We start from the raw sequence: 15,280 nt of genomic DNA, 5'->3' as shown, positions 1-15,280 counted from the left end.
AATAAAAATGCGTCAACCGGCGGCATTTACGCTAACTAATCTTCTTCGGCTCGGACGGGGGAGGCGCTAACAGAGTTAGCCGGCTTCGTCGGTTCCAACGGCTCTCTCTTCATGTCGCTCGACCGTCGCTTGTTAGCCAGGCAATTGGCCATTTTTATGCTAAGCAGAGAACTACCATCGTCGTCTTCGTCGTCATCGTCCCCCTCTTCCCGCATCCCACCGTCTTTCTTTCGCCATTTCGCGGCTTAACCCTACGAGTAGCGCTCTTCTCGGGTTCCTCTCGATCATGTTCCACGTGAAAGAACATATCATTCCGCAAACAAATTGACACTACATGTCTCGACGAACGGAACCGATCCAAATGCGAATTCTGCCAGACAATATGACGACTTTCGCTGCACGCGATACCATCTCGCTTACGCTAATAAATTCATTATCTGGCGCAGCGCGCGATACGCTCTTAGCCACTGTCGGCGACGAGGAGAAGGACGCTTTTCCTCCTCCTTCCCTTAACTGGCATAAGCGAGCGCGAGCATAATCCGGATGCTCCGAGCCGCGAAACTCCGCCGCGAGAACTCCTCTCCTCGAAGCTCTCCGACTTAGCGCGCCGGCAACTTTTCGTATTAATAATCGGTATAATAATTAGTATTTTCACGCGCGACTTAGCAGGAAGGACGCGCCGGCGTCGACGTCGTCGGCGTGGGCTGGGTCGGGCGGGCTGGGAAGTTCGCCGGCTGAGATCTTGATTTTAAGTTCGCTCGGGCGAAGGAGGCGCATATTTCACCGCGCTAATGTCCCGCCAGATAAACTACAATATTAGCTGCCTTCGCCCGTGATTTAATTTAACTTTGCCCCGGCGCGACATCCGGCCTCGCGCCCGATTCGCGCCACCGGGTGCACCCGCTGAAATCTTTCCCGTGTGTCACACGCTCTCGTGTTATACGGATTCGCGAAGGTTTCTCGTCGAGGAGAGGTCGATTCCTTAAACTCGAGAAATAATACTTGGCAAAAAGAAAATGACGACTGCGCGTGTCATTGTATATGTTTATCGTTTACGAGGTGTGCATGCGACTCGATATAATTTCAAATAATTGTATCAATTTTTTTAATATAAAAATATTTTTCGTTTAAAAAGTTTTGGCTCCATTTAAAAAAAAATTCTAATTCTAATTCTAAAATTTTAATTCTAATTTTCTTGTTCGATTAAGCTAGTGTCGTCTTCTGATTCCTTAGTACATCTTCCGCGAAGTTATCCCCCTTGGAAAATCTGGCGTAACTGAAATAATGAAGCAATATAATAATGAATGTAATGATTCAGTTCTCATAATCTCAATTTTCTCGTACATATTCTTACTTACATTTTGGCGTATTTAAGTTTCTCCGCGATAGACAAGGATGGCCTTGTCGACTTGACAGACTCGACGAGATGCGTTTGCGTGACTTTGATGTCGGTTGCGTTAACTTTACCGTCCTGTAATCGATAAGCAAAATTAGTATATAAAAAATATGATATTAGAATATAACAATTATTATAGCTTTTTAAACATATATAGATCACTATAATCATTTATATTGTTTAAACCGCGTAAAAAAATATATCAAGTCCATTTCTCGACATCAAAAGCTTAATGTTGCGTGTTAACAGCCGTCGATTTGAATTAATTATTAGAGTTAGGTACAATCTGCATCGCTTGGGAAGACAGTCCCGATGTTGCCATCCACATAATCACTTATCACTTCCCTCTCTCTCTCTCTCTCTTGAGATGCGTTGCGCTCTCCGGAAACTCGCTCGCTAATTAGACGCACAGTTTGGATACTCGCGTTCTTCCGGGAGGTAAGTGCCGCCGTATAACTTCGTTTTCTCCGATGCGAATTAATTAATAGCTTCCCGTAAGACGCGCCACTCGTCCCTCATATACCTCGAAGACGTGTTTCTACGACCCTTTTAACGCGGATCCGATTCACTCCGATTAATTAAACTAGCTAAACACACATACAAAAGCAATGACTAAATTTTAAGCTTATCTTTATAATCGTGCAAAATTATACTTGTTCTTTCTTCCTCGTAAGACTCACATATTTTATTTTCTTAGATAGAAATTAAAAATATGGAAAAAATCAGTATATTAAGGAACTAATTCGTTCACTCTAATGATTGTTGGACACTATTATACAATAATAACTCTTGCAAAAAATTGCGATGCATGCAGTCGATAAAATGAAAGTAAAAAATGATTGAATTTTATATTTATTCTTACGTAAATTCATTAAAAAGTAATTTGGAAAAAAATTGCCAAGATGAACGAAAAATGAATAATAAATAAATGTGTTGCATAAATGTGATTGAAGGCTTAATAGTAAAAATGTCAAAGACGTCTAAGAGAGAAGAGAGAACTAACGAGCACCATAACTAGCGGAATGGCTGTCTGGCTTTCGATCTTGCAGGACCGCTGCGGGGCCCTAACCGTGTATCATTATAACGCATAAGATAATAACCCCCTCGACGTTCAGCGAGGCGTAGGGAGGACGGGAGGGACGAAAGGGGGAGAGGAGAGCGCCGAAGGGGGTGGCTTGGTCGCCCGGTGCTCTCGGCACCGTGTGCTAATAAACCTGGTCTCTACGTTTCCTCGGTTATATCGCAGCACCTACAGCCCCTGCAGCTTTCCCCTCCCCCCGTTCTTCCAGGCGCGCCCCTACTGTGTGTATACACCGTAGGGTGCACACCTAACGATATTATCGTCATTACGCACTATCTTACTTCGGAAGCTACCCTACAAATGATTCTCGAGAGAATCGCGCGAGAAGCGCTTTTCATTACGACGCCGCTCAGATACTGCAGCAACAACAGCAGCAACAGCAGCAGCAACAAAGCGACTCGGCCATTAACGATGCAATCTGTTCCACGCAAAAGTGCAAAGCCAACGGTTAGCGGTTCGGAAGATCAGTCACGAAGTAGCATTTGGAATTTCGCATTTCGATCATTTGCATTATGCATGTCTGGTAGAAGGAATACATTTATAATCTATTCTATATTAATTAAATTTGTGAAACAAATAACAATAATTTTTTCTCTTATTCTTAATTAAATTTATCGAATCAAGATTAATACACTTACAGTTGCAATTGCCAAGGCATCCTCGAACGCTGACAGTCTCGCCAGAGTAATCGCGGCGTTGATATCAGCGCCAGTAAATCCGTCGGAGAGCTGGGATAGTTCCTTCAGATCCAGCTTCGCCTTGTCTATATTTTGAGAATCGCACAGAACCGCAAAGATCGCCTCTCTTTCCAACTGTGAGAGAAATATTAATTAACGTAAAGTCTTGATATTGCAGAGAGTGATTATTATCGAAAAGACATTTACCATGTCCGGTAAAGGACAGTGCAAACACTTGTCGAGGCGTCCCGGTCTCAAAAGAGCCGGGTCAAGCAAGTCGGGCCTTGAGGACGCTGCCACAACAGCTACTCCCTCGCGATCTTCAACCCCATCAAGTTGAGTTAACAGCTGATTCACCACCCGATCAGTAACTCCGGTGCTATCGTGTCCGCGTCTAATTGGAACGAAATAAAAATAAAAGAGATCTTATTTCTTAAAACACAAATTAAAAAATAAGATAAATTATATATAAATAAATAAATTATAGATAAATTATAAAATAATAAGTTTTATTATAATTATTGTATTTATCTATCTCTTATATATAGATAATTTTTTATCTAACTTGCAGTTGGCTTTCTTGAAGACACGTACGATTACGAAAATACAAGATAAATTGCATCATTTAATATAAAGAATACTTATGTTATCATTGAAAGGCTCTCAGATAAAAGGTAAATAATTAAACTTTACGAAAATACAAGATAAATTGCATCATTTAATATAAAGAATACTTATGTTGTCATTGAAAGGTTATTAGATAAAAGTAAATATGTAAGTAAACTTTACAGCAACTTGTCTTATGACTCACCTAGGTGCGAGACTGTCGAATTCGTCGAAGAATAAAACACACGGCTTTGCGCGACGAGCTCTTTGAAATGTAACAACAAAATATAAATCTTTAAAAATCTTCATAGAGATAAAAGTGCAAGAATGGCTAAATCGAAAAAACTTAGAAATTTTCATTATACCTTTCAAACACGTTTCTCACAGATTCCTCGCTGACACCTATATACTTTGATAGCAATTCTGGACCCTGAAACAATACTCATTATCATTTGGAAAAATAAAAAAGTCTGCCATACATATATATCATTTATTTTAATTAAAAGATAAAATTATATATATACGTGAAATAAAAATTGCGAATAAAGCATCATAACAAATTAAAAACGCACATCTTATTTCTGATGAAAAATTATCAAGTTATTTTTTCTTTACCTTGATGCTGATCAGATTCACGCCGCATTCGCCGGCGATTGCTTTGGCCAACATCGTCTTCCCGGTACCAGGCATTCCGTACAACAAAACACCGCTCTGGAGCTTTATCGGAGCGTTCTTGAAGATCTCTGGGTATGTGAGCGGCCACTGCAGAATTTCCGTGAGAGAACTCTTCGTGTCTGCGAGGCCGCCGATGTCGGACCAAGAATGATTGCTATTCTTGTACAATTGCACGTCCTGCAGGGACATCGGCGTGCAATTTTCCAGCGCGCTGTTCACGTCTTCTTCCATCACGATAATCGGTGGTTTTGACTCGCCTGGAAAAATGTCGCTTAGAAAAATAACGTATGTAAACGTTTCCGTAAAACTGATACATTTTACAAGATTATAATTGTGTAGAAAATATTATAATTTAGGCTGTGATTAAAAGAACTACTATAGACATGATAACTAACAAAAATTAGAAATAGATGATACACTTATAAAGAGAGCATAACAATTTCTTGGTAATGTATATTTAATCTAATTATAGTTATATCTAATTTCGATTTTTCTTCACAATTTTAAACAAAGATAAAAATATTAATTATCATTATTATTAAATATTACATCGTTGCTTCTGGTACTGATACTAATATTTTTTTATTTTCTGATTTTTTATTAAAAAATTTGCAATTTTTATTGATATTTTTATGATCGCTCTCGTTACCGTGACGCTTCCATGCGACGAATCTCGCCTTCTCTGCTAAATCGACAAGATCCTGAGGCATCCAGCCCTCGGTCTTGTTTCCATAGTAATTCCAATTCATGTCTCCGGGCACGCACAACTTGTCCTCGAGTGTTAATCGCAAAATATCGATTCTATCCACCTGGTTAGTCACGACACGAGTTAGTGATAGGCAGAAATCAACGAGCAGATATCATAATTTACAACACGGCAACAAGGAAACTTGATTAAGGAGGTGTGGAAGTATGAAATTAATCGAAAAGTGCATCAATAAACAAGAAAATATCGCGAAAAAGTTCAAAGATAAATTTCATCATAAAATTAATTAATTTTATATCTTCCATCCCTCTTTTTTTCGAATAAGTTCTTCAATTAAATCAATTATTTCGTATCGATATTAAATCAATTATAATTAAGTTAATTATTTGAAGATAACATGATTTGAAAATGAAATTTTACATTATTTGAATAATGAATGTTTTTTCATAGGTGTACATGAAATTTTTAAATTTTTTATCATTCTATGTATGAATAAAAAAAATCGCAATTTTTCATATTACATATATTAACGTTTCGAAATAAGTTCGATTGATTGTACCTTCTCGAGATTAGGAATCTGCAAGACCGTCCTAAAGAACTGCACTCCTCTCGCCGGTCGTAATTTCGAGCCGATCCTGTTCACGCTGACGCAAGTAGCGACGATCGAAATGTAATGAGATTCTTGGTATTGCGTGACAATATTAAACAGCATATCGGTGATTCTAAAATTAATTTAAGATCGGAATTAATCGAGGGATCATCACGTTATAGAATAAATTTTCGCAAAAAATAATGTTTGAAAAATAGAAGAATATTTTTTGAAATAATACACAGCAATATGCAATTAATCCCCCTCCTTCTCTTTTGTCTAGACTAATAATTATTCGGCTTAAATTAATGACGGATAAATATGGTTCCATTTACCTGGATGCATTTGTCGCATCTATTGTATTTTCCTCGTCGTTTAATGACGCATTGGTAATACTCTCCAAATCGTCCAAAAACAGTATGGATGGTTGATAATACACGCATTCATTCATGGCGGACACAATGATTTTCTGCAATGTCTCTACCTTCTTTCCTAATTAATAATTTTTTCTAATTAATAATTATTAGTAAATACTATAAGATTCAAACCATTAATATAACAAAATTAAACTTATAAAATTGTGCACTTTTCAACCACATTTACTAAATTTCTCTTTAAATTATTCTAATTCAGATTATAGATATACCAATATAAAATTTTTTAAATTAAATATATAAAATGTAATAAGTTTTTGTACTTGTAAATTATAATAATAATGGAAATATGTGATTATACCATAATATGAATGCGAATTAGTTTGGTTTTTATCACAACTTATTAAAATTCAAAAAGGGGACCGTCGAAGAGATTTTTCTATATATTGTCGCAAAAAAATAACTATTTGTTTTCGACGTTTTTCATGGATATTTGTGACAGGAATCAAAATACGCCATCATATCGCAGTTGATTGCTTTAATTGCGCGAAAATGCCATCGCAGTATTACCTTTCAGCGACCTGCAATCAATCATGTGCGTGTGCGCGAAACACGGTGCATCGCGATAACGCTCGATTAGCATTTTGCAGATTGTCGTTTTGCCGGAACCTAGATCGCCGCAGATCAAAATATTCTCCCGATCATACCGGAAATCCATTGATCTTTGCAAACCTAAACTGAGATCGAGCGCGATCTCGCAATCTTCAAGGATGCCTTTTATAAATCTGCAATTTTTTCGTTGGAATTTAATGCAACATATAAGTTTGACATGAAGATCCGATTTATGTATATAATTACAAGTACGCGATCCAATATAAAAACTAATATTATTGTTAAGCCAATAACAGCTAAGTGCTCTTGCACATAATTACCTCGTGGAAATTTTCTTCAGGTTCAATCTTTTCTCGGTACAATTTTCCGAGATTTCCGCATCGTTCGAACTCAACATAGACCGAACATGAACTACTAAGTTTTTCACATTTTTCTCGTCTAATGTTACGTAATCGCAATTCTCGGGTGACATTCGCACGATGCATCGTCTGCCATCGTCGAGTAAAATTGTCGAGCACGAATTGAGTAACAATGTCTCGTGTCTCGAATGGAATTTCACGTAATTTTCGAAAACTTCCGCTGTCACCGATTGATTGGAAGGAAAAATATCCACCGATGATGGCTGCAAGTCTCCGGGTTGTTCAGCCTCCTCGATCATCTGTACCATCACTCTACTTCCCACTTTCAATTTTAGAGTGATCCTCGAACTTTCCGATAGATACGCGCAAGAGTGAATCGAATTCAGGTCGAAATACTTCCTGTCTAATGACGCGGAGCACTTTTCTAAAACGTCTTCGAGAATATAAATTCTTGCCACAAGTTCTAGCGGAGATTTCGGAAATAGAGAAGGACCGTTATCCTTCAGAAAATTTGTGACGTTAACTTGCTGCAAGTCTTCCAATACTTTTCTGATTTTACCTGCGAATGAATTTTATTTAGTTTCTCTAAATTTTTTTACGATAAATATAATATTAACGAATTAATTAAATTATAAAATTAAATTACAGTTAAAATGAACTATAAAAAATTATTTTATGACTATATTGATAAAAATTTACATATAATTATTCCATTCGTCGGTTTCACACTTTTCGGCAAATGACTCCTTGGAATCAAGACATTAGAGGGACATCGCAGGATCATATCGTAAGCATTCGAATGATCAAAAGACCGGAACTCTGGCAGAGAATAAATGCGAAATGCGCGAGGTGCGATCTTTTTGCGGAAACTTTGCAACAATGCATAATTCGCAGCATTGTCTCTCGAGTCACGATGATCCTTTCCTTTGTAAAAGTAAGGTATAATTTTGGCCAAAGGATTACTGCCTATCTTGGCGACTTCCCCTGTATTCTTTATCGTTGCATTCGGGATCGCATCAAGCACATGCACTTCCGTGAATTGCTGAAGCAATCCATATGCAAATTTAGGCTCCGAATCTTCTATAAAAAAATTGTACAGAATCGTTTACAGATTCCTCAGATTAATTTTATAATAATTTATCGATTACCGATTTGATGTTATTAATAATATCAAGAATTGATAATCGATTAATTATTACAAAATTTATTTAAAGGATCTGTATAAATTATTCTTTATACTAAAAACAGTTAAAATTATTTAAAAAATGATATAAATTATATTTATAATCTAGAGTAATAATTTCTCCTCAAAACACTCCGTATTGTCCCTAAATAATTTTATATATTATATATAATTTTATATATTATATATTATATTATAAAGAAACAAACTTGCCCACAATAAAAGTGACGGAAGAGAACTTTGAGATCCACGCCACAATCGGCTGTCCTTTCGCGACGATCCTCACTTGACTCAAGAGATTCGATTGCACCCTTTCCATTTGCAATTCCTATTTCGCCAAGCACAAAGATGATCGGTTAATTAGCTTGTCGATCAGATAAATCGGCGCATATGATGAATATTTTCATACCAGAAGCTCGCGATCGTTCCTCGTGAGAGGAGCGATTTTAATGCTACTTAACGAAGGTACATTTTTCACAGATGACACGAGTACTTCGTCTCCCTCTTGAATGTTCAGACTCCTCGCGAATGTCGCTCCGATACATAATGTCTCGTCATTATTAGCGCGAGGAATGCAAGAGAGATAATACAGCTTCCCTTTGTGTGATATTTCGATTGCATTTTCCTGTAATTATTTATCAAATTGTCATACATTCGTTATAATTAATAATGAATCATAAATTGTTATATACAATTGTTATAATAAATAATAAATCATATATAATATGATTTATTAATTATATAATATAATTTATAATAAATCATATATAAATCATAAATAATTTATTATAATTGCTTTTAAGAAATCTGAGAAATAATGATCTATGCAAAAATTCATATATCATTATTTTATCTGTTTTTTCTTTATTATACTAACATTTATATACATAAACAATAATTGACATCAATTTTAGATTTTGTAGAAGATGAAGAGTTTTTTAGAACTATTTGATAATCATAAATAAAAGGAAAAATATATATATTTTATATATTATATTATGTTTTATACCATTGACATCTGTCAATGCTTAAAAAATATTAGATTAAATAGCAATCTAGTATACCTTATGTGTTTTTAAAGGGAAAAATACTTTTTCGAAGCTTTCATCATTGAATCTCGCGCTTATCATTGATCAAGTTCGTTTTGCTTAACCATCGAGTTCATCATTTCGCTTATAGATGACGCTACCCTATCAGTCACGTGACATCGTCACGTGATGTTTACGTCAAAAGATGCGTTATGTAAAGAAAAAAAATGGGAACTAACCTCAGCCTCCAAACAGCGTAGCCGGACAGCAGACAAGTATACGAAACAGCTGTTTGCCGTAATATATTTCACGACGAAACGTTCGCGTTGCATCTCGAAGGTGCGAGCGACACAATCATGAATTAATGTAAACACACGGCGTGGTTTTCAGCGACGATGAGTCGACTTTCCTGATGAGAAAACCCAATGATGAACTTTGTCCTAGGTAGTTACTGTAATTTCTATGAGCGACTGAGAATATTCCATTTTCGATTGAACCTATAATTTATACATTTTGGAAGGTCGAATATGATGGATAAATATAAATTACTATAGTAGAATAGAATGGAACATTTATACATATTTTGTAGAGACACTAAAGATTAATTAAAAAATTGGATTTGACATAAACTCTATGAAATCAGTGTAAACAATCTTATAAATGACAAGTCAAATCAAATATATGCAAGTAATATACGATAAAAAATGCAGTTGACACAAAATGTTTGATATTTTGAAGGAAAATAAAGACGTACGTGGATATTTGAAGAGTACCGTACATATCGATCGTAGATAACATCCGTCAGATCCTTCAACGAGACATCCCGCACATCTCCGCGAGATGTCGCGCGCGACGTCGGCGCACGATTGGCTGACCGGCCGTAACCGGTGAGTTTTTGAATGTCAACGACACAAGACGGATGACGGAAGCGATTTGGCGACGCTGAACGAGACGCATGTACGGTGAGCGACGAGTGCGAGAAGCGGGCGCGCGGTGATGCTAGGACGTTAAAAGGCAAGGACCCTGGCCGTCTGTATCTAACACGAGGCTCACGCAGGTACACGTGGATAGTCGACCTCACATTGTGTATCCGATTCGGTGCTGCAAAACGCTACACCGGACGCGATCTCTCCTCCATATTGCTAAGACAACGTCTGATAAATATTTTGCTAACGACCTTCGTGTATCAACATCACTGGTAACGCTCTGCATGTTCGCTGAAACGATAGATTTTAGCGTCGTCCTTGACTCGAGAGACTATTAAAAAGTGATAGAACGATTGTACGAGAGTTTTCGTGGATCTGGAGAGTTCCCGCGTTTTTCTTGCCTCTACGGTTTCCACAAATTCGAATCCCATTGCTTTGCATGTACTCGAGAAAGCGATTAAATTATTGGAAAATAACGCGGTTTTATATCTTTTTTCGATACATTTTCGATATAATTTGTCGAGGAGAATGCGTGTTGGACATATGAATAATTTCTGTGTGTATAAAAGAGTTTGTACGATATTTTTTTCTTTGTTTTTTCCATATCGAGAATCACGTCGATGGTTTGGAAATAAAAATATTTCTAATCTCACTCTATTAAATTATTTCTTAGTAATAAATTTTTTAATTAATTTATAATCCATTGTGCTTGATCAAAAATGCATACAAATATCAATTTTTGAAATATCAATTTTAGTGCAATATATGTGGAATAGAATTATTTTAATTAATAAACAAATATGTATATACATATAATACTTTAATAAAATCCAGTTAAGTAATTTTAAAACAACCAGTATGTTTAAAGACACTTGGATATGAAATTTAATAAAGTTTTATTTTTGTAGAAATATTAAATCTTATATTAATCTAGTAAAAATATTAAATACAAAGAAATTATATGTATTCTTCAATGCTATATATAAATAAATTATATAATTTTGAATAATAGGAATTAGGCAAGGAATAGAAGTACCAAAGTTTTATCCCATACAAAAATGGCACCTCCAAAAGTACTACTTGGACAGAATAGACAAAACAGCACTACAACTCTAAGGAAAGGAGTGACAACTAGGAGTCAAAATGCTTTATTAAATAATATAGTAAAACAATCTGTCAGCAGAGATACTCGTAAGCGGAAGGCAGAAGCATCACCACCTAAAGAAAAGACAATCAAAAGATCTGCCTTCACAAACATTACTAATGTACGTAATGTACTATAATCATTATATTATTAGATGTAAATATATATGTAGTATATTGCTGTATTTTTATATCATAACATTTTTATATTATTATTTTTATATATAGTGTATATATTTTTATCGTTATATTATTCTTTGTTCCTTTTTTTATTATTTGTATAGGCTATTACATCATTGGGAGGACAAAATCATGCAACAAAAAAAATGGTTACTCACGTAAAACCAGTTGTAGTAGACAAGCCTGCAGACATTAATATTGCAAAAGTTCTACCAGTGAAATCGAAACCATTGCCTCGTGTTAAGCCCATTATTAAAAAAGACGATAAAACGGAAATTTCCAACAAAGTCATAAATAGACATAGCACAGATCTGGAGAAGTCAGAAGACAGTTCACTATATGTTAGTGCTTTGGAAGATGTTACGGATAGCCTAAAGAAAACTCGTAAAAGTAGCACTAAGGTGATTAATAATCTTCATAATGTATTTGTATGCAATATTTCATAACTATGACATTTTCCCTTTTTCAATTTGATTCATAGCCATAGCAGAAATTTGGAAGCCAAAGCTTCTATAATTTTTTTCTTAATTTGTAATATAAAATGTTTTGAAATTTCAGAAATTAAATAACAAAGCTTAAGGATTAAGTTCTGTATCTAAAATTCTATGTTTTTCTCAATCATGTAATTAAATTAAACATGTGAAAAATTTATATTGTAGTCTTCATATAGTAATATAATTTATATAATATTCATAATTATTAAAATTATAAAGTATATATGTATACTTGAAATAGGTTGATGAAAACGAGAAAGAAATCGAAAAGAATGAAATAAGCGAACCTACGCCTTCTATGAACAAGAAAAAAGCATTAGCTGTCGATTTAATCACCGTACCTGTAAGAGAACTACCAAAAGACGTACAATGGGACTTTGATGTCGAAAATTGGCTAGATCCATTCCAAGTATCGCAATATGCAATGGACATTTTTGAATATTTAAAAGAACGAGAGCATTTATTTCGTATTGCTGATTATATGGAGCGACAAGTATGCCTGTCGCGATGGATGAGAGCACTGCTGGTCGACTGGATGGTCGAAGTGCAAGAATCGTTCGAACTTAATCACGAGACTCTCTATTTGGCCGTGAAATTGGTCGATCTCTACCTGACAAAGGTGACGGTTGGCAAGGAAACTTTGCAGTTGCTCGGCGCTGCGAGTCTTTTCATAGCAAGTAAATTTGATGTAAGTTTATGAACACATTTTCATTGTAAAATCACGAATATTTTTACCTAATGAAATTATACTCTTTAACAATATATGTTCTTAATTTTGATTTTAGGAAAGGATACCACCAATGGTGGAAGATTTTTTGTACATATGTGATGGCGCTTATACACAGAGAGAACTCATCAGGATGGAAGCAAATGTCTTAAGAGTAGTCAATTTTGACCTGGGAATACCTCTTTCTTACAGGTTTCTTCGGCGTTATGCCAGAGTAAGAAATATTTATTTAGTATCACATATACATACAATTCATGCAGAGATTGTTCCTTGTAAAGTTATTATTTTACTCTTCAGAATCCATTAGAATTCTATTTCAAATATATTCAAAATAAATATATTAAATTGTATATATATATATTTTCACTTGGTAAACTTTTTTCCTTTTTTCTTTTTTCTTTTAAAATGAAAAAAGAGTAATGTATAAAAGTGGGTCTGGATATGATTAGACTTAATGGTAAAAACAGATACTTGATGGTCCAGATTTAATGAGATAGTCCAGAATTGAATTTCTGACCTAATTGTAATCTAAATTTTTTTGCTTTAACATACTTATACAAATGTAATAGCATGTGAATCTTATATACATACTCAATATAAATAAAACTAATAAAAGTGTGTTATTTTGATATCAGATCATGAAATATTAATTGCATTTTTTAATTTAAATTAGATTTTTTTATTTTTATTCAATCATAATGTTTTATGGAATATTTATATTTGATTTCATTGGCAAATGTATATTAATTTAATCACTTTTATTCGAAAATAGTGTGCCAAGGTGTCTATGCCAACGTTAACTTTGGCTCGATATATATTAGAATATTCACTGATGGATTACTCGATGATCACGTTCAGCGATAGCAAAGTCGCAGCAGCGGCGCTGTTACTAGCATTACTAATGAAGGACCTGGGAGGATGGACTCCAACATTAGAATACTATAGTGGTTATAAACTTGACGATATAAGAGATATTTGCAATCTTTTGAATCAGTGTCTGCATAAAAAACATAAGGATACCTTAATGACCGTTCGCAACAAATACAGCCATAAGTAAGTATTAATTTGAGTAAAGATATTCACGAATTGATATTTTTTTTGTGTAATTTACAAAATATATTTCAATTTCTCTACATTCTAGGATTTTCTTCGAAGTAGCAAAGCTGCCACTAAAAGAAACTTTAGATATATAGGTAAATAAAATTTTAAAAAGAAAGCGATCGAAATTAACTTATAAAATAAAAACAATTGTCTAAAATTTGATATTCAATAAGTACAGACAGATGACATTTGATAAAGTAGAGGCAAAAGACAAAGACTAGTCGCTAAGACTAATTGTTATTGAGTCGATCTAACTATAGGCAATTGGAATGGTCATTAGCATGCGAATAGCGATATTCTATAAATAATAAAATAGTACAATAATAAAAAATATAAAACTTTTGATATAATTTTTATATTTTAAAAATTTGACATTCTTTACATTATAGTGCATAAAACGTAGGCGAGAACACATTTCCAAAATGTTATCACGATAAAATTTATATCAAAAGTTTTATATTTTTATTATTATATTATTTTATTATTATTATTATTATTATTATTATTTATATATGACGCGTATAATCTATACTTTATAATCTCAATATTTGTAAGTTATTTTACTATTTTTTTTCATTTTTTTTATATTAAAAAATTTATTTTAGCGCCATGCTTTTACATCTTGCGAGGTAAATTTTCAAATCAATCGAGATTTGTGACGCCGAATTTTCAATGTACAAAGGGAATGGAAAGTAATGCGCACGATTAAATTGTCGAGAACGGAAAGATGTATTTTAAAAAGTAGAAATTAAGAAATAAAATTTATTTTTATATATAATCGTCCTTCCCTCTATAATAGTTAATACATTATTCTCAATGGAAAATAAACTTTTTCATATCATCTAATTTTGCTATACATGAAAAAAAGATTTTTCTTAAATTGATAAGAGAAATACAAATCGTGCGGCTTTAAATGTCTTGAGTTGAATTTTATGCTTTTTATTTAGGAATTGACTTTCCATTGCAATATTAGTCTGTAATTTCGGAGCAATCGGCCTTATAATATTCGTATTGAACAACAAATATTACTATGTTTTGAATTTAAATAACATACTATTTTAATAATCCCTAGTTAACTTAATCATGATGCCAGAAAATCATTGAGTGGCAAGCAAAATCATATTTAGCATATCTGTGAAGAATAACTGAATATCTAAATTTTATTTCGGGTATCTTGTATCACTCCCGAGACATTCGATCATATGCATTACTTTTCAATCTTTCTTCAAACTCTTTCTCTCTCTCTCTCTCTCCTCTTCTATCTATAATTAATTTTAATTCTTTGATGTTCTTTTTCAAAAATATTTTCATAGATTTAACAATACCACCGACTGCTGATCAACAATATAAACGCGATTACGCTCGGAGCAAATAATCTTGCAGTAATTTTTACTCAAAATGCTATCGTATAAATAGTATGGCG

The 15,280-nt window shown here is 34.2% G+C and overlaps 2 protein-coding genes across 4 annotated transcripts; one reads left to right on the top strand and one right to left on the bottom strand.

Moving 5' to 3' along the window:
- Window positions 1–1,030: 1,030 nt before the first annotated feature.
- On the bottom strand, window positions 1,031–10,120 carry Pex1 (peroxisomal biogenesis factor 1). Its single transcript, XM_083092820.1, has 17 exons — window positions 10,041–10,120; window positions 9,526–9,783; window positions 8,668–8,883; window positions 8,472–8,586; window positions 7,775–8,155; window positions 7,037–7,634; window positions 6,675–6,889; window positions 6,066–6,222; window positions 5,701–5,863; window positions 5,085–5,244; window positions 4,376–4,692; window positions 4,126–4,190; window positions 3,966–4,025; window positions 3,362–3,548; window positions 3,116–3,289; window positions 1,359–1,471; window positions 1,031–1,276 (listed from the first exon to the last, which is right to left on the bottom strand). Exons 2-17 carry the CDS (start codon window positions 9,616–9,618, stop codon window positions 1,204–1,206), a joined length of 3,087 nt encoding a protein of 1,028 aa, XP_082948946.1. The 5' UTR covers window positions 9,619–9,783; window positions 10,041–10,120; the 3' UTR covers window positions 1,031–1,203.
- Cycb3 (cyclin B3) lies at window positions 9,449–14,635 on the top strand. 3 transcript variants are annotated; one of them, XM_083092821.1, is made up of 9 exons: window positions 9,450–9,730; window positions 10,025–10,343; window positions 11,225–11,477; window positions 11,640–11,936; window positions 12,271–12,717; window positions 12,815–12,970; window positions 13,529–13,809; window positions 13,898–13,949; window positions 14,463–14,635. In XM_083092821.1, exons 3-8 carry the CDS (start codon window positions 11,271–11,273, stop codon window positions 13,947–13,949), a joined length of 1,440 nt encoding a protein of 479 aa, XP_082948947.1. In that variant the 5' UTR covers window positions 9,450–9,730; window positions 10,025–10,343; window positions 11,225–11,270; the 3' UTR covers window positions 14,463–14,635. The 3 variants fall into 3 exon arrangements, with proteins under 3 accessions (XP_082948948.1, XP_082948947.1, XP_082948949.1); XM_083092822.1 differs by having other exon boundaries at window positions 9,449–9,730; window positions 10,025–10,300; window positions 13,898–14,635; XM_083092823.1 differs by lacking the exons at window positions 9,450–9,730; window positions 10,025–10,343 and adding an exon at window positions 10,355–10,484 and having other exon boundaries at window positions 13,898–14,635.
- The last annotated feature ends 645 nt before the right edge of the window (window positions 14,636–15,280 follow it).

The sequence above is a fragment of the Camponotus vicinus genome, unplaced genomic scaffold, assembly GCF_025532165.1.
Source record: "Camponotus vicinus isolate PSW18456_S1 unplaced genomic scaffold, iyCamVici1.0 SCAF_3, whole genome shotgun sequence".
NCBI classification, from domain to species: domain Eukaryota; kingdom Metazoa; phylum Arthropoda; class Insecta; order Hymenoptera; family Formicidae; genus Camponotus; species Camponotus vicinus.
Note: the sequence above shows the minus strand (reverse complement) of the source record. Positions and strands in the feature narration are given on the sequence as shown.

Coding starts and splice junctions, on each gene's coding strand:
- Pex1 (XM_083092820.1), bottom strand. CDS start 9,618: ATGCAACGCGAACGTTTCGTCGTGAAATATATTACGGCAAACAGCTGT. Junction 4,693..5,084: donor CGTCGCATGGAAGCGTCACG/GTAACGAGAGCG, acceptor ACATTTTTCCAG/GCGAGTCAAAACCACCGATT. Junction 4,191..4,375: donor TGAATCTGATCAGCATCAAG/GTAAAGAAAAAA, acceptor GTATTGTTTCAG/GGTCCAGAATTGCTATCAAA.
- Cycb3 (XM_083092822.1), top strand. CDS start 11,271: ATGGCACCTCCAAAAGTACTACTTGGACAGAATAGACAAAACAGCACT. Junction 12,971..13,528: donor TTCTTCGGCGTTATGCCAGA/GTAAGAAATATT, acceptor ATTCGAAAATAG/TGTGCCAAGGTGTCTATGCC. Junction 13,810..13,897: donor CGCAACAAATACAGCCATAA/GTAAGTATTAAT, acceptor TCTACATTCTAG/GATTTTCTTCGAAGTAGCAA.